This window comes from Dreissena polymorpha, chromosome 5 (assembly GCF_020536995.1).
Source record: "Dreissena polymorpha isolate Duluth1 chromosome 5, UMN_Dpol_1.0, whole genome shotgun sequence".
Taxonomy (NCBI): Eukaryota; Metazoa; Mollusca; class Bivalvia; order Myida; family Dreissenidae; genus Dreissena; species Dreissena polymorpha.
This window is the reverse complement of record NC_068359.1, coordinates 3,762,440-3,780,918: the sequence shown is the minus strand read 5'-3', so window position 1 is coordinate 3,780,918 and position 18,479 is coordinate 3,762,440. Positions and strand designations below refer to the sequence as shown.

At 36.4% G+C, this 18,479-nt stretch overlaps 1 protein-coding gene across 1 annotated transcript in view; it reads right to left on the bottom strand.

Moving 5' to 3' along the window:
- The window catches only part of LOC127881275 (uncharacterized), a 146,025-nt gene that overhangs the window by 76,866 nt on the left and 50,680 nt on the right, over positions 1 to 18,479 (bottom strand). Inside the window, 28 exon segments of the mRNA XM_052429021.1 lie at positions 16 to 105; positions 482 to 666; positions 1,023 to 1,126; positions 1,402 to 1,609; positions 1,978 to 2,206; positions 2,820 to 2,997; positions 3,395 to 3,525; positions 3,527 to 3,658; positions 3,889 to 4,082; positions 4,399 to 4,521; positions 4,863 to 5,091; positions 5,877 to 6,060; positions 6,431 to 6,623; positions 7,190 to 7,307; positions 7,585 to 7,892; positions 8,479 to 8,548; positions 8,979 to 9,097; positions 9,557 to 9,866; positions 10,843 to 11,001; positions 11,956 to 12,065; positions 12,920 to 13,418; positions 13,854 to 13,999; positions 14,359 to 14,739; positions 15,011 to 15,170; positions 15,823 to 15,975; positions 16,457 to 16,564; positions 17,027 to 17,176; positions 17,734 to 17,937. Of these exon segments, the coding sequence (XP_052284981.1) occupies positions 16 to 105; positions 482 to 666; positions 1,023 to 1,126; positions 1,402 to 1,609; positions 1,978 to 2,206; positions 2,820 to 2,997; positions 3,395 to 3,525; positions 3,527 to 3,658; positions 3,889 to 4,082; positions 4,399 to 4,521; positions 4,863 to 5,091; positions 5,877 to 6,060; positions 6,431 to 6,623; positions 7,190 to 7,307; positions 7,585 to 7,892; positions 8,479 to 8,548; positions 8,979 to 9,097; positions 9,557 to 9,866; positions 10,843 to 11,001; positions 11,956 to 12,065; positions 12,920 to 13,418; positions 13,854 to 13,999; positions 14,359 to 14,739; positions 15,011 to 15,170; positions 15,823 to 15,975; positions 16,457 to 16,564; positions 17,027 to 17,176; positions 17,734 to 17,937 (5,175 nt within the window).

Sequence of the window (18,479 nt, the reverse complement as noted above, 5' to 3'; positions counted from 1 at the left end):
AGGAACTAGAAGTACCTCAAGCGTGTCAAGGTTCACACTTAGGACACTGGCTGGTACACCAAGTGTGGAGAGACAGTTAGATGCCTTGTCTGACTTCACCAATGCCTGAAATGAAATATGAACAATCAACTATGAATGAAGTAAACAGAAAAAGTATTATAGGGAACCCATGCTATACATTCTCATGTAATATTGTCTCAAACTTATGCTTTATTATAATAATTAAGATTTTGATTCACTGCTGAATAAGAAAGTTTACAAGGCAAGAAAAGATAAATCAGGCAATGCATATACTTGCTTCTTAGTAGGAAATCTAAGTATTCAAGAAGGCGAAAATCAAGAATAATTTCAACAAAATATTCTTATATGAAGACATCAAAAGCAAATCCTGAAGCATTTTATCGAAGAAAGTGAAGTGGAGTAATATGTCATGCAAATGTTAATATATATCTATATTATATTAAAGCACTTTTGAACACACCTTCTTGTTACTGCCCTGTTCAAGGTAGATCACTCCAGCAGCACCGTTTTCACCATTAGAAGAGGCCCCTCCATACGAGGTGATGTCCCTTTCATCCACATAGCCGCTAGTGTAATAGAGAGCTATGTAGCCACCACCACCACCACCAGAGCTTGTTGCTGAGCCACCATTAGTGTGAATGATGCCTTTGAAATCAAACAACAGACAGTTTATTTTACTGTAAAGCACAGCTAAAAACATTTATAAATTATTATGTAAGGGTATATTATGTAGGTGCATTTTCTGTCATGGCAAAAACAATACATATCATCTATACAATGCATGGCTACCATTTACCATTATACAACTTTAACTTCATAAGCATGAAACAATTAAAGCATTCTGAGTTTTAAACCCTATTTACAGTGATTTAGCATTAAAAAAATGGAAATTCACTTTAAAACTTTGTTTTACAGTGAACAAAATAAAAAAGCATGAATATGATAAGAAAAGAAATGTAAATGACCAAAAAGCATATAAAATGCATGGTCTATACTCATACCACTAATTTTAGCAGTGGTACAGGAGATCCAGATGCTGCCACCCGCAGCTCCACCATACTTTCCAGACACTCCCTTCGAGTCTGTACCATTAGCACTGCCTCCACTGAAGCATAAAGGGACATATTAACCTAGATTCCCAAGACATTCATACATTTTCTTCAATATAAGTTAAAAAGCTAATTTCTGTTTGAAAGACTGTTTTGGGGCTACATAGTTTGTATAGACTTTAATAATATTGTATGCAATATTTTGGTCAACATCCTCAGACAATGGTATTACAATGGTAAAAAATATTCACTTAGGAATATTTACTTAGGAATCTTTGCACAAAGATATGTAAAACAAAAAAGCTCTCAACAAGTCCTGTGCATAACTTACTCAGCCTTTATTTCACCATCAATCTCCACAGTGCCAGTTGCGACCAATCTTAACACTCCACCACCATAGGTGGTATCACCTCCAGAACCCTTCAAGGTCGGCTGACGGAAGTTATCATACGCAGCACCGCGCACCCATAGTAAGGTGGACGAGTCATAATGGCCTCCACCCTGACCACTGTGGCCGGCACCATAGCTGGCTAGGTAACCTACAGATATATATACGGTTTCAGTTGCCATGGTATTAACAACAAAATGAGCTACAGAAGTGGCCATGCCACAAAACGGTTTTCAACTTTTTGCTTGTAATACCAGCCTGGCTTTGTAAAAACACACAATTATAGAACAATACCTCAATCCATTCTCAAGCTATTTGGAGCTATATGATGACATGATTTCAGTGTACAGTCTTGAAAGCACAAGAATGCTGAGTTACTGCTGCACACAAAACACTAACCACAAGTGTGTAGCACAATTTCATCATCCCTTTAACTAAGAAATACGTATTTATAATATATCAACAAATAAATTATAATGTATTAAAAAAAATGTACAAGAAGAATCATGAGTACTCTACCGTCGCCAATTTTCATCTCTGCCCGTTCGCTGAGGTTGATCACACCACCTTCCTCTACGAGGGCCTCGTCTGTCTCAATATGAAGTTCCCCGGCCTCTACCAGTCCAGAAGGTGCCACATGAAGGCTTGACAGAATCAACTGGTACTTGATCTTCTCTGTCATCTTCAGAATGCCATCAGCCAGAATGTTCAGTTTGCTGATGGTGAATTTAGCACCAACAGAGCTGCCCTGAAAGTGGAATAAAAATATTTATTTTATGCTTTCCGGTGGTTTATAGAGAAATATCAGTGAATTAAAACTGATAATCTCACTCTTTCAAACAATGAAAATTATCAGTGAAAATTAATTTTCACTGTTTACTGTGAAATGACGTCATTTTTTGGACAATATGACGTCATTATCCCAGCAAAATTCTTTAGTTAAACTCTTTAACAATGTATATAAACTGTGAAAAAAAGGCATAAAATAAAAAGAAAATTTGTTGGATTCGGTGGAATATCGATTTTAATTTCTATGATCACTTGTGAATTAAAATCGATAATCCACCGAATCAAACAAATATCCTCTATGCATTCTGTGGTTTCTGCAGTGTTTTACAAACTCATGCAAACAAACCAACCAACAAACTGACCATTCAAGAGACTCCAGGTATACAATGCACACAATCCCTGTGCAGGTAAAACAACAGTAAACTACATGTATTCATTAAATATAATTCCTTATACTTATGTGCATTTATGTACAGCTGGCTGAGAGAATAACTAGCAAATTAAAACTGAACACGATATTCTGTTTAAGCTTTTGAAATTGAATAAAACGTGAAAATGCAAAAAGCTCCTACCTGAGTCTTACTGGTTGCCATCAAGTTGAGTGTGGATCTCACGAGAGTGAGCTCAGTGAGACCACTGAGAGTTCCGTGAATGGTGCTCACAGCATTGAACCACTTCACCTTAGAGGGCATAGACAGTAGGCCATCTGCATACACCTCCACATGGGCTGGGAAGTACATGTCTATGGCTCTATAAGGAAAAATACATGTACTACGGTACAATGGTTAGGATTCAATTATTTAAATGAATCAATTTTGATTCACATCAATTTTAAACTGTATTTTACTGATTTAAATATAGTTGCTTTCATTATATAAACAAATACAACAGAATGCCCGATCAATATTCTATTGTGTGCAATAAGTTCCATTTACTGGAATTTCAACTATGAAATAAAATGACACCTGCTTTATGCATAAATTTGTTATAAAAAAAACAGCACATGTCTCAACACAGACGATTAGTGAAAAATTAACATAAAATAATCATTTGTTTTCCCTTTTGGAGATTTATCACTGTTACCCATATTTATTTCATCACACCATATGCATTACATAATTAATATTCCAAATGTATTATGACTTACCTGACAGTAAATGTCTGGTAAGGCCCAACATGCACTGCACCTAGGTTGCCAGCCTCAATTCCAAAGTCCATCCCATAGAATCCTTCAGTGGTGAAAGAGTGCTTTGTAGCCTGTGGGCTGGCAGCCGGGTGCCATCGCCAGATGGGCCCCGTTGTAGAGGTACAGCTTGTCTACTTCCAGGGAACCAGAAGTAGGAAAGACAAGCCATGTGCGCCCATAGTCCTTATCAGCAATTCCAGAGGCGTCAAACTTCTCAATAGATTTCTGTAATCACAGGAGAGCAGTGTCAAAAAGTAAGATACACTTTTGGGCAAGAATCATCAGTGTTGCATAGTGTAATATTTGAATAATTTACAACCTGATACTGGAATTCTTATCTAAAATCAGTTGCTTTTTTTAAAGATATGACTTCAAATTGCAAATAGATCATACAATGCATTTGCAAACATGCAGCAGTATGTTTTATCTTCTTCAATCAGACATCACATTATTACCGGGACAGGGTAAGGCTCCTTGTTGTCAACGTAGAGGAACTTCTTGGTTACCGCGACAACATATACCGTACCCGCGCCTCCGTAAGAGTGCGTGGATTTTCCACCATAAGTGGTCCATGACCCTGTGAACTCTGAGGATGTCGTATAGGTTACTGAAATGCGACCACCAGCTCCACCGCCTGTGGTGGCACTGCCTGCAGACATAAGAAAATATGCAGGATAAGAACAGTGAGCTACATACCTATGACAAATGTTTTGGGCAATTATTTGTAATTCTGTTTCGAGAAACAAAAAAATCCAGTAACATTTCCTGCAGAAATAAGAAAAGACAATAAGACTAAGCGAAGAAGGCTCCGAAACATGGGAAACTGATATGAGCCCATCTGCACAGCACTCCACAAGGTACCTTTACCCCTGTCACTCACTTATAAACTTCAGGAGAATATCTGATAACTAAAAGAAATTTTGAAAACAACATTCAGTACTAAATAAAATCTTAACCCAATGTACCTGCTCCACCATTGGCTGTGATTTTTCCTTTTCCATTGAACTTAGCAGTTTTCAGGATGACACTTCCACCACTGGCACCCCCAACCTGGCTGGTACCTGCCTCACCATTACAGCTGATCACACCTGTGAGGTAAACAGGCATCATACAGGAGAGCTATACAAACAATAGCAATTTCTACTTCTAATAGAATATTGCATAGAATATTGACAAGGAAAAGCAATTTTACCCTGTGTAATTTAATAAATGTTTCATTTTCAGATATTTTGTTGATTAATTTCCAAATTTGCTATATCAATATCTTAATTTTTAGACTGCATTATGTCCATAAAATCTGCAATATTATCAGATTTGTTTAGAGATTTTGCATTTATTTTGAGGAAAAAAGTCCAAGTAGAAAAAAGAAAACGCGGCACAGGACCACCAATGCTTCTACTTTAATAAGTAAAGGACATGCATCACATACCATCAATATTGGCTGTGTCAGAAATATTGAACTCTAGAATTCCACCACCCAAAGTCTCCTTCTTTGAAATGAGGTCTGTCCAAACACCATTACTGCCTGCAGAATTTGGACTGGCCACGCTGCCATAGTAGAGTCCTCCACCAAACTTGACGGTGCTGTTTCCTGTTGCTGCAAAGATGGTGGCCTTTCCACCTTGACCTCCATGACCTGCTCCACTACCTGCCTCACCCTTGCCAGGACCTCCAGTTGGTGTGAACCGCCTGATAGGAGTAGTTTGAGTAGTTAAAATATTTTGACTAGTAGTAAGAAATAAGTGACGATACTAGAACTTTATGTGCAGTGTTTATAACATTTAATGACTTTCATGTTAATGACAAAACAAGTATAAAAGGACGTAACAATTGCATATCAGAGATCATCTCCGAACTGCAATATTTATAGTAGACAATAATTTATCTTCTCTATTTAATCAGTCTATCATAGAATTGTGAAAACATTGTGAAAGTATGGCAAACAATGGAAACGATAACTTGGTATCATATTTTAGCACTAATAGTTTTTTTTACAGCATTAATGATGAGGTACGATTTAAATATGTAGGAGTTTAAAAGTAGTTATCAATTAAACCATACTTAATATATATAGCTTTGTATGTATGTATTTATTTTGACCTTGCAGTCAAGGATAACCTATGAAAGTGCAAGCACTTATTTTCAATGGGGTCCTTTGGTTTTTGCTGAAGAGACAGCAAGCAGGACAGACAGTATTGGGATACAAGGAATCCGGGTGCGATACCCTAGCTCTTTGCGAATAGATCCCTTGGTTCTTTTACCTGCTCAGTTTATATGACCTATACACGCGAGAATTACCTAGGGTTTCATACCAGTACATCTCTAGTTGGGTGGGAAACACTTGAAGCATTTCTGAAATTTCCAGCTTTAGTATAAATCTTAAGTTAAAATCTAGTTTCTCTCAGGATCAATTTTGCTGAAGTAAAAGGATAACAATTCTCACCATTTTATCAGCCTTGATATATGCAGAGTCCTCTACAGTGAGAGTGGTAGCCTGCACTATGAGATTGTCTGCCTCCACTGTGCCTCCACTCTCAACAGTGAAGTCTGTACCGACCAGTTTCATGCCTTTGCCCTTGGTCTCGATTTTCAGAGTGCCCCCACCTTTCACTGTCACACTCACGAAACTAATCTACTGGGCTGGAAGCACTGGCATCAGGTCTGTGGACAAAGAAGGCAATAAAATGAGAAAGGAACACATTAATGGTTGAAAAATAGATTGTAGACTCTCAACCTGTATAATATAAGTACAGCGTGAGGATTTCATCAGACATAAAGATGAAAACACTGGTAGCCCTTTTTACAAAATTACCTTAAATGTCTTATTTTCACAATGTTCACTAATTCCCTATTTACTTTAAAATGGATTCAGAAATACTGGTATTCCTATATAACATTTATATTGCAACATATTTAACCTTTTCCAAATGTTTAGAAGAATAATCTCACACTGACTACACAAGGACATTATGTACAGATTGGTTCCTCCCATTATACCTAAGAATGATGACTCCCTTGGGCCCAATCACCAGGTGCTCTATGCCACTCAGTTTTCCCTCGTTCTCTATGGTGATCCCTTTAACCGTGAGCGTCTTCTCAGCCAACATTGTTCCCAGTTCGTACACAAATAATCCAAACTGCAATTCGGGGCTGTCTGCGGGAAGGCTTGTCGAGATCTTTTGGTATGGACCTGTCATATTAAACATTTCGTTGTTTATTAAGGCTGTTCCTTTATTTAGCCATAATCCAATAATGTTTCAACATTGATATATAGGATCTGGCATGAGTTGTCATATCATACCATATTTTATTAAATGAGTTCAGGAATTTTGTTAGTAAAGCGAGCCTTTGGCGAGCTTACTAACAAATTTCCTGGACGAGATTAATAAAATATGGTATGATATGACAACGAGTGTCAGATCTTTTTTATCACATGCTTTTAAATAAGCAAATTAAATAAAAATTTACGCAAACATAATGCTAAATCCCAAATGTTGTTTACATTTCATGACATCATTTGCAACAAAATAACAAAATGTGATTGGTCAATCAAATGAAAACTAAGCAAATGAAAACGGTTAAAAAGTATATTACACATGTGTAAGATAAAAATATTCGTAATTGTTATATTACATGGGAATCAGGGTATGGCATGTGATAATATGTTATCTCAAAAAAATATTTGCATACATTTTGTACTTAATGAAAAACAAAAGTGTTTCTAGCTTTTGTCTCAATATTCCTTTGATTACATACCAACATGCCAGACGCCTGATTTGTCTCCAATGGATTTCTTTACTGTGACTGTCTGTGTGTACGCCTGGTTGGTTACGCGATATAGGGCAAGCTGAGCCTGGCCACTCAATGTCACCTCCTATACAACGGCAAGAAAATAATAAATCATAAAACTCTCCTACAATTTATGATGAAACTAATGTATACATTTAAAAAAATTAATAAACTTGTCAGAGCTAGTTTGCTTTGATTCTTTGTTTTATATAAGCATGCAGTCGTGAAATGATTTCTAGCTATAAATTAAATAAATAGATCGTTGGAATTGCTCTTTTTTGGAATTGTCAACTGCATAAGCAACAGTGATACAAAGGATATTTATAAAAGCAAAAAATAGTTTCTTTAGAGAAAACACTCACATCAAACACATGATTATAGTTTGACTTCTCATCAAACAGCCATGTGTGGAAGCTCAGCTGCCCCTTGTGAGTGGCCGTCAGGTTGGCCCAGTCCACCCTGGACTGCAGGGGCGTACAAACATTCTCATTGTCCACAAACAACTTCTTCACATTGTTGTCAGTATCCTGCCTGAGGTACGTGCCTGCTCCACCACACTCGTAGCCTGAACCGCCAGAGTTCTTGACCTTGCCGGCAAAGGCCGAGTCGTCGTTGAAATGCAGCGCAACACGACCCCCTGCACCACCTCCACCCTGGCAACCGGCAGTGCCTGATAAACACAAGGAAAATAAATGTCATAACGCCCTTTCAGCTGACAATACCTAATAAACATATGAGCCGTGTTCAGGGAAATCTGTGATTAATGCATGTGCGTAAAACAGGCTAATCAGGGACTACATTTTTTGTGCAAAATATATTTTTATTTAAAAGAGACTCCATTAAATTAAAAATTCCACAAAAGCTTAAAGTGTTGTCCCTGATTAGCATGTATGAACTGCACAGGCTAATGTGGGACGACACTTAATGGGCTTGCATTAAGACCAGTTTTCTCATAAAGAGACTCACATAAAGAAAAATGTCATCAGTTTTCTTTGTCCATTTGAATCCCAGAAAATAGATTGAATATTATAACCAAAGCTGCAAGACACTGTCAACATTCAAAAGTACATGGTTTCAAGTTATAATATGCTTAAATAAATTGAGCAAAATAGTTCTCTTTTAGACATAAATGATATTCTATTCATATTAAAATGTTACAACAGCAAGCTCTGGAGGATTAAAATACAACAAAAATCTCAGAAGTTTCAAATAATCAAATAAAATAAGTGTGCATGGCTTGGAGGGTATTGGCTTACCAGTAGCCCCAGTTGTTGGTGCTGAACCTCCTTGAGCATAGATTGTGCCGTCACCAGAGAGGGTGTCCACCTGCAAGGGGATAAAAAATAAGCTGCATGAAGTCTTACAAAACCTGTATTGATGGTTAGAAGTTATTTATACATTTCCTACCTTGACCATAATAGCAATCAGCTAATGCTTAGGACAAGGGGGACAAGGGTTTCAAACTGACAAAGGCAGTTTTTCAATCACATTTTCTAAGTTAACATTTAGTAATATTTTGAGTGGAGACTTATTTTGACAAATACAATTTTTAAAGGCCAATGAGCTAGATAGCTTAAAATATTTTTAGAACTGGGAAATGTATATGGCACTTTTTTAAGAGAGATTATGCTTTAAAGAAAAACATTCCACAGACATGGAGCCAGTAATAAGTCATATATTCTTTTAAATTAAATATTTGCCTAAGATATTACACTGTGGCTTATTCCTCATGATACTGTTACCACACAATTCTAACCTTGACATAGACACTGCCTCCTGCCCCGCCACCACCTCTGGGTCCCTGAGCATTCCCTCCACTGACACGGAGCTCTCCATCAAACAGGAGACTGTCTGCAGTCAGCTCAATCACACCACCTGGCAATCAAAGCAACACAGAATTATCATATAGAGGATATATGTTGGCTGTCAGAGTAATATCATCCATTTTTTTGAGTGGTTATTAAGTGAAAAATTGAATATTTGCATAGGTGCTTGTCAAGCCCAGGGCCTCTCCCTATCAATGTGAGTGCTTCTCGACTGAGAGATCTAACCGGGCCGCTTACATAATGCTTACAGGGAAATTGTTACATTTGGTATATTGAAAGAGGTGAAAAAGATGCAGAAATGTAATGTAATTAAACTAGATAAGATTGGCAGTCAATTCCTTTTAAGGTGTTTAAACATCATCTTTCTACAAAGATACCTATATTCTGATTCTACCCAGTGTTTTCATAATATTTATCATAACACTTTTTATTCAGAGGCAGGTACCTTACTATGTGAAATAAATAGAAATCCTATACTTCAAAAATTGCAATGACAACATAATCCTACCTCCTTTTCCACCAAGCTGCTTAGGCGTAAATGTACATCTCTGATCCGATGTGGAGCCCCCGCCAGAACCACCATTGCCTCCATACTCATTGGGCTCATAGAGAGACCCATAGTCAGGGGGTGGGCCCACGATAAACTGGAATGAGCCCTGACCTCCAGCCGCCCCATTGCCACCGCCCGAGCCCCCTCCTGCCTCAGTGAGGACACCATTCTGGGGCAAGGTTGCTGGGGCAGCGGAACTAGCGTTGATCATACTGGCTGCGTCTATCTGGATGGCAGCCCCTGTAGCATTGATCTTCACCCAAGGTGCCTGTCAATGCAGTCTTATGATGTATTGATTGCATGCACATTTCACAATCAAAACTAAAAGTTTTGTCAAGTAAATAACAACTGGGCACTATTGCACAAAACTTTAATGACCTTAGTTAACCGTCTGTTAACCTCAGACCCAAATAAAATTAATTTTAGGACCAATATTACTATCAAACATATGCTAATTATCAGAGCATAGAACTTATTTTACAATTAACACATTTACATTTAAGTCACATGCATAAATAGAAAAACATAATCAGCAGTTTGCCTAATTGGCAGCAAGTTTTGAGCAATTAGGCCCAGTACATCAAGCATTTATCCAACTTAGAAACGTATTTTGACTCATTTGTAGTCAATTAGAAAATAACATATAATTAAAGGCCTTTATAACTAGATTCAAGTTTAAAAGGCTTCATTTCCAACCCTTAGATACTGATGAGCAGCTAAACAACGTAAAACCTGAACAGACTGCGAGTTACTCGCAGGCTGTTCTGGTTTTATGGTGTTTGCTGATAGCCATTTTCACTTTGCTTATAAGTGGGAAGGGGTTAACAGATTAATGGTTTTATGCACTTTTGTTGGCTGGTCTCTACCTTATCCTATCTCAATTGATCATTTTTAAGTCACAACCAGATGTTCACATGTACAAATAAATGTAATACAGTTAACATTAATGTAAAGTAACTTTCCATTCAGCATTTTTGTTTGGTAACTGCGACTATTCCTAGTTTGCAAGATAAACCCTTTCAGTGCGGGAACCGAATTTTAAAGGCCTTTGCAAACAGTTTGGATCCAGATGAGACGCCACAGAACGTGGCGTTTCATCTGGATCCAAACTGTTTGCTTTTCTGATAGTATTCTTTGAAAAAAAAATGAAGAAAATGCTTATTTTACAAATTCAGCAGACGACATTTTAGCAGACGACAAATTTCCCAGCATGCAAAGGATTAATTGCATGCTAATACATGTACCTCAATCACAGCACCAGCGTGAAGTCTGATAAGATTGGAGATCTTGAGAATGAGAGATGGTGTGAACTCGTCCACATAGGCAGAAGAGAATTTGCCGTCAGCATACACTTGCACATTGTCAAAGGCAAATGTAAGTTTGGTGTAGCCACTTGTGAAACCCTGAAGAATAAGAATATATATATATTTTTTTTTTATATATAAATATATATATTATATATATATATATATATATATATATATATATATATATATATATATATATATATATATATATATATATATATACATATATTGCACAGCATAGTTTTAAAAAACAAAACAAAGCTCTGTAAGCGTTGTCCAATTGTAAAGGCAACACAAATGCACCTAGCAGTGATCTCCAAGGCATGTATTCATCAAAGCTCATTATGGAAGATTGAAGAAAAAACATTAAATACATAAACATTCTTAGTTCACTGGTGATTATGTCTTGAGGTGTTTTTACATTCACACTTTTTCAAACCAATTTTTATGTTCCCATGTTTTAAGCAAGTAAATATCTCTAAAATGATTAATACATAATAATTTTATAAGAGGGAAAACAAGTAATTAAACAAAATAATAATAATCACCACTTCATTTTAAGTTTTTCCTGAGGAATTTTCGGAATAGCCACCCAGAAGTTCCCTTAACTCTAAAATCTATTTTAGGCATTGTCAATACCACTACAGAACATGTATAGGGAAAAGGTTTATAACAAAGAGCATATAATGGAAACATAATGCTGTGAAACAGCTTGACAAATACATAATTTGGCCAATTGAAAGGTAGTTATTCCCTAGTTAATAAACAGTAAGAGCTAATAATCAATATAATGAATAATATGAAGAAATTAGTTTATGTAATTAACCCTTTCAGTGCTGGAACCGCATTTTGAAGGCCTTTGCAAACAGTTTGGATCCAGATGAGACGCCACAAAATGTGGCGTCTCATCAGGATCCAAACTGTTTGCTATTCTGAAAGTATTCTTTGAAAAAAATCAAAGAAAATGCTAATTTTAGAAATTCAGCAGACAACATTTTAGCAGACGACAAATTTCCCAGCATGCAAAGGGTTAAAAAGAATTGTCCTTACATTTTCTCCAATGACAAAGTTGACTCCTTGACCAAGACTCAGGTTTTTGACCCCATCAATCTGGCCATCAATGAAGATATCTGTGTACTTGAGGTCTTGGAAATACAGCTCTGAAATAGCATTAGTTGAATCTAATTGCAGTTGCAACTTTACCAAAAGCAAAAGCCTACAAATAGTTGTTGTTCTATATAGAGTTTAACATTTCTTTGAATTTCAAGTGTATGTTAAATGTTTCAACTCATAATAAACACCATTATACCCCCACACATTTTAGCTGCAGGGGTATGATAAGCCTTCAGCATAAAATATACAAGAAACTGATACACTATCTAGTATAAATGAACCCTTTGCATGCTGGGAAATTTGTCGTCTGCTAAAATGTCGTCTGCTGAATTTCTATAATAAGCATTTTCTTTGATTGTTTTCAAAGAATACTTTCAGAATAGCAAACAGTTTGGATCCTGATGAGACGCCACGTTCTGTGGCGACTCATCTGGATCCAAACTGTTTGCAAAGGCCTTCAAAATTCGGTTCCCGCACTTAATGCTTTCCCACTTAGATACATATTTTAACTCATTTGTAGTGCCTGAGAAAGTTACATTAAAATTCAAGACCTTTCTTACTAGATTCAATTATAAAGGCCTTATTTCCAACCCTTAGATACTGATGAGCAGTGAACAGCATAGAACCTGAACAGACTGTGAGTTACTCGCAGATTGTTCTGGTTTTATGCTGTTTGCACATAGCCATTTTCACTTTGCTTCTGAGTGGGAAAGGGTTAATACATTCTATACATATTATGTTAGAATATACCACTTCATTTAAATGGAATTAGGATTTAAGTATGGTGGCAATTATCATATTAAAAAGAATTGTGTATTTCATGTGAGGAGCAAGAAACACTTATGAAAAAGTATTTTCATTTATTAATGTGTGTCAATTAACAAGATGGAAATCTCCCCACCTGCTGGTAGTTGAACAGTTGCCTTATCATACACTCTGAACGAGGCCGGTATGGGACTGTCACTGTCGACAATCTGTACCTTCTGGTCCACAGAGGAATGCACCATGCCTGACAAGTCACCATGCAGGTTATTGATTGTAACATCAACACTGGCTGAGGATGTCTTCCTGAATGCTAGATGACCATCACCATTGATATATACATGGTCAAAGGTCAAGTCTTTAGCAGTGTTGCCCTGCTCAGTGAGAATGTACGTGCGACAGCTATCTTTGAGTTTGTCAGCAATATAGATATTGTCTGGTACAGCATTGTCGTTGTCGATAATAAGGGTGGACTCCATGGAGCCAGTACTGTTGAGAGCTTTAACATACACTGTTCCTGAGCCACCACTTTCTGAGAAACCCTTTCCTCCGTAGGTGTTGAAGGCTCCTCTGAAGTCGTTGGTGGAGTTGCTGATCCAGATGGCGATACGGCCGCCTCCACCACCACCTCCTGCTAGCTGTATACACAAACAAACAAGATATACAGGTTGTGGCTCTAGTAAATCACAAGTAGCCATATTGCTCGAAAAGCTAAACGATTACGTAATAGCAACAGATAGCTGACATAATCCTTGAATTTAATAAAAATTACTATAATACAAATAAATAATATCAAATCTTCATGACTTACAATAAACTATAATATAAAAAAAAGCGTGCAGCATTGGCAGTAACTTTAAATATCCATTGATAAATGCTATGCACAAATTAAGCAGAGAACTTTCCATAAAATGTATATTTGCAAATTCTTTATCAATATAATTACTTCATACCGTATTTTCCAGGATATAAGTTGCAACTTTTTTCCAAACAAAAGTCAGGATTGCATTGCAGGGTGATACTTATTTCTGGTAATTTGCTATGTTTTGCAATTTTAACAATCTAAATCTAACCTCTTCGCTGATGTAGTTATTCTGGCAAACATAGTTGAGCCAAGTGTAGCCAGCGTGGCACTGCAGACACCGCCTGTAGGAGTCACACTTCAGGCAGCCCGTAACACATGCACCACCCCCACCATTGGCAGAAATCAGTCCAGTGCCTGGCAAACAATCAATAGATGAAATGTAACAGGATGTGAATATTAATTTATGAAGTGAGTAGAAATTTTCTTTGTGAAATTTATTTACTCAAATTAACGATGATTTTTTCTTACTATTTACAACCGCTTATTGAGAGAAATAGAGGAATTACATAAAATTATAAGTTATTTTTAATTCTATTTTGAAAAAACTTACATTAATTAAGTATTATAAAATGATAAACACTGATGTGTAAATGGCAATATTGTTAATAAAACATGTAATTATTTATAGCTATTTTGAAAATGAAAAAAGAAAAGTGTATTTTTCTTTACAACATTAAAAACAAAAATGAAAACTTTCTGTTATAATTTCATACCTGCAAAATGTCCAGCCTCCACATAAATAGAGCCACCAGCACCACCACCAATGCCTTTCTCTGTGGCAGCCTCTCCATCAGCGCTAATGGTTCCATCGACCTCCACAAAGCCCGAGGCTTTCAATTCCAGCACACCACCACCACGACCCACGGTCCCGGTACCGTCCGAACCACCTCCGCTGCCATAAGCTGTAGGTTTCAGTGTGCTATCGTGCGCCCATCCTGAGCTATTGGTTCCTGTGCCGTGACCCCCCATTCCACCGTGGGAGCCTCCTGAGCTGCCCTTGACATTGCCTATACCAGCACCAACGCCACCACCAGGCAGGAATCCACCATTTGAGGCACTTAAGATGCCCTCGGATTCCACTGTGATGTTGATAGCTGCGTTGGAGAAAAATATACATGATTTATACTGCATATACAAAAGGATGTTTTTGTCCTAAAGAATTAAATACAATTTATTAAGGAAATTAAAGTTTGCTTTAATAGATATTGACACAAATGCCTATTATATATTTTTTATTTTGTATACCAGACATGATCACATCAGCAATTTTTATCAGAAATGTGCAAGGTTACACTTACATTTTTTAAATGCATGACTAATTGATCATAATCAAATAAATCTTTTTAAAAAAGTGTTTGTACTCACCTGTCATTTTCATCTTGTTGACTTTCATTTCTCCTCCACCTCTGATCATCAAATCTCCAGTGAGATTGACAGTAAGGAAGTCATCATTTTCTGCCTTTCCATTGAAGACAAAGGAGCCACCATCCAGGATGCTGATGGTGTTCAAATCATACTTGATTGGCTAAAATTTGACATCAACATTTTAATATTATATATCATATAAATACCAAAACCTTTTTGTACTTTTGAACTTGATACTGAAGATTTGTTGTACTTGAGGTGAATAATTTTTTAGGTATTGAACGCAAGACGTCATTTTACTTCCTAAAACATCATGTGATTTTGCAATATGGGTCATGCTCAAATCTTTGTTTCTAAATCACTGTATATCTGATATACTTTGTGTGTCAATCCATCATATGGACAAAATTTATAAGGGGGGGGGGGGGGGGGGGGGGGGGAGGGGGCATTTCTTTATAACAGTATTCATCAACAATAATCATGATTTTTCATTTTAAGACATTCTTATAGCAGATTTTACTGACAATGAAGTACAGGGAAAAGTTGTTGCTATTAAAAAGACGTTTCAAGTTTGAATTAAATTTTAATATTTTAAACAGTATTTACCTATGAAATAAAATAATTCATTCAAATAATGCTTAACTGTTTGATAATAATATTGCCTGTTATATTTATTTCCTATATGCATTTAGTTAACAGCCTTTTAGTTGCAATGGCAGTTTACATTGTAATCAACTTAGCCTATTAGAGGGTTTGCTTATGGGTAGTTTTTGTTTTGATCATTTTCATGCTTCAATGATATTGTTAGTTACCTTGTAATAGGGATTAGACTTCAGAGCCGGGTAGATCTCGACTGACCCCCCACGGGATATATTGAAGGTCTCCAGACCTAGGATAGTGCCACCATAGTCAGCCACAGTGACGTCCTTCAGGTACGTGTCAAATGGAAGATTTACCTGGCCATTCTGGATTACAGAGAGATCATAGATATAAAGACTGTAATGCAATAACCCTTTTAGTTATGTGACACAAACATTCTATGGACAGACTGAAGTATATATAGACAAAAAAAGGTAAATCGACATGCCCTATTCTGTAAATTGGTCTTACAAAAATATATGTATGAAAATAAATATAGCAACAAAATATCTTTAACTGAATACTGAATAAGAATAAATAAGATTCATTTTACTTAAATCTTAACAAACACATTCAGAATGACTAAAGTCATTCGTTCAGAAATTGAATACAAGGTAGACAAGTTGAAGAACTAAGGCAACAGTGCCAGTTTGGATATTTCAATACTTATAATGTTTGCAATACTTGTTAAATACCCAAAACTACTCCAGCAATGAAAAAGTACAGCTAATACCATTCTTCATATAAATACCATGAAATACACATGTATATTGTTGAAACATCTTTCAATGCGTAATGTTGACCTACCGGATATACAGATACACTGAATGATAGCGTGGCTGAGTCCTTGAAGTCAATGTTGAGCCACATTCCTCCCTCCACATGCACAGTAGCAGTGTAGTCTCCTTCCACAAGCTGAGGAAAAAAGGTACACAAATTGATTTATACAACAATTCCTAAAGATCTTGTTTTGAATTGTCTACTTAATCAGAAAATCACCATGTTATAATGCATACTGCTCAGCTTGTCTCAGAGTTTGCATAGACATGTCAAAGTTTTCCAAAATGTACTTTGTACCAATTGACCAGTCGCCAAATACGAGATCGCTCCGCCAACTAAGTTGTGTTTTCATGAAACGCTTTATCCATTACTCTGACAGTCTTTGTTTGTCGGACGATGTGGCCGCAATAAACGAAATCTGATTGATTAATTTGTTAGTTTGATTGACACTGCTGGCGACTGGTCAAAAGCAAAGACTAAATGCAAAAAAATGGACAAGTTAAGGCAAGATAAGATTAATCTATCCAAGGTGATTTTTTATACAGGATATAATACAATATGTTTTCACATTGTCTTTTTAAGAAAATGTTTCCTGACCTGAAGGTACAGGTTCCGGTTCCCAGTCTTTGGCATGCCTTTGTCATCTGTAGCTAGGAGACCAACTTGTGCATAGTCACCAAGGTCAAGTGTGTCAATATCGTGGTCTTCCGTCTTTGACTCAGGGATGGATATACGAGTACGACGGTTCTAAATATGAAAATATGAGAATTAATCAATACAATTATGCACGTTTCCAAGTAGGCTCTTAAACAGTTAAAATTGTCCATGTATAATAATTAAATTAATCCATTTATACCTTGCGTATAGAAAAAAGGCCTAGGCAAACAGCTTAAACCAGAATGAGACACTGCATGATGCGGTGTCTCATCAGGGTCTGCGCTGTTTGCTTAAAGGAATTTCTGTAAGAAATATTCTAAATATAGAAATAAATATACTAGACATACCTAAATTTGGAAATAAATTGATCCAATTTAGAAGGATGGGAGAGTTCACTAGGCATAAAATGGTTACAGTACACATATGGATCAGCAGTCACAGAGCCTAACTGACATGTATTGTATGCCTTGTTCTAGATAAATGTATTTCCATACAAAGTGAGCATATAAAAAATTATCATGACAATCAATTATCATCATAAAACAACATGACAACACAAAAAAAACATATTGATCTGTTTGTTAAATATCCGGACCCCTACTAATAAACAATCAAAATCACACACATACAAATCCAAATGTACAAACCCCTTCTCCCTTCCTGTTGTAAATCCTTAGTATCTTCTTCCCATCAACAGCATTATCTTTTGTGAACACAGTTCCGGCTGCTCCGTTCTCTCCACCTGATGCCACTCCACCGCTTGAGTGGAATGAACCAATGAAATTTGAGTAGTCATACACTGTGCTCAGTCTGCCTCCAGCACCTCCATTGAAGCCGCTTCCACCTTTAACCTAGTAATCCAACCAAATAACAGACAATCAATGGTCAAGAATATTGAATATTTCAACTAAGTATAGCAATTTAGTGACAACACATATAATTTGATAGCAGAAATGCCATTCAATTCATTTTGATAACAAGTAAACAATTCCAAGACAAATCACAGCCGTAAAATAATGCCTTGATTTATATATAATTCAAATCTACATTAACAGACCTATAAGGTTAGTGAGAGTCACGATTGTAAACTTATTATTACACATTCTTGCTTGACTGAGTGTTTCTCATGCTTTTGAGAAGTTTTGTGTCACAAGTATGTTAATGTAGATTCTGTGGACTCATGTACACTGTTGATGCTATTTTTGGGTTGGATTTTTAATAAATGAATAAATCGGCCTTAGAAAGATTTTAGAGGCTGCTAAGTAATTAAAACATGACATTTATTATATTTGTAGCATTTACAAATCAAAATGGTTATTCATAAATAAAATAATGATGCCAGCAGTTAATACACAGATGAGACTTAATATTCATAAGATATAACAAAGTTCAT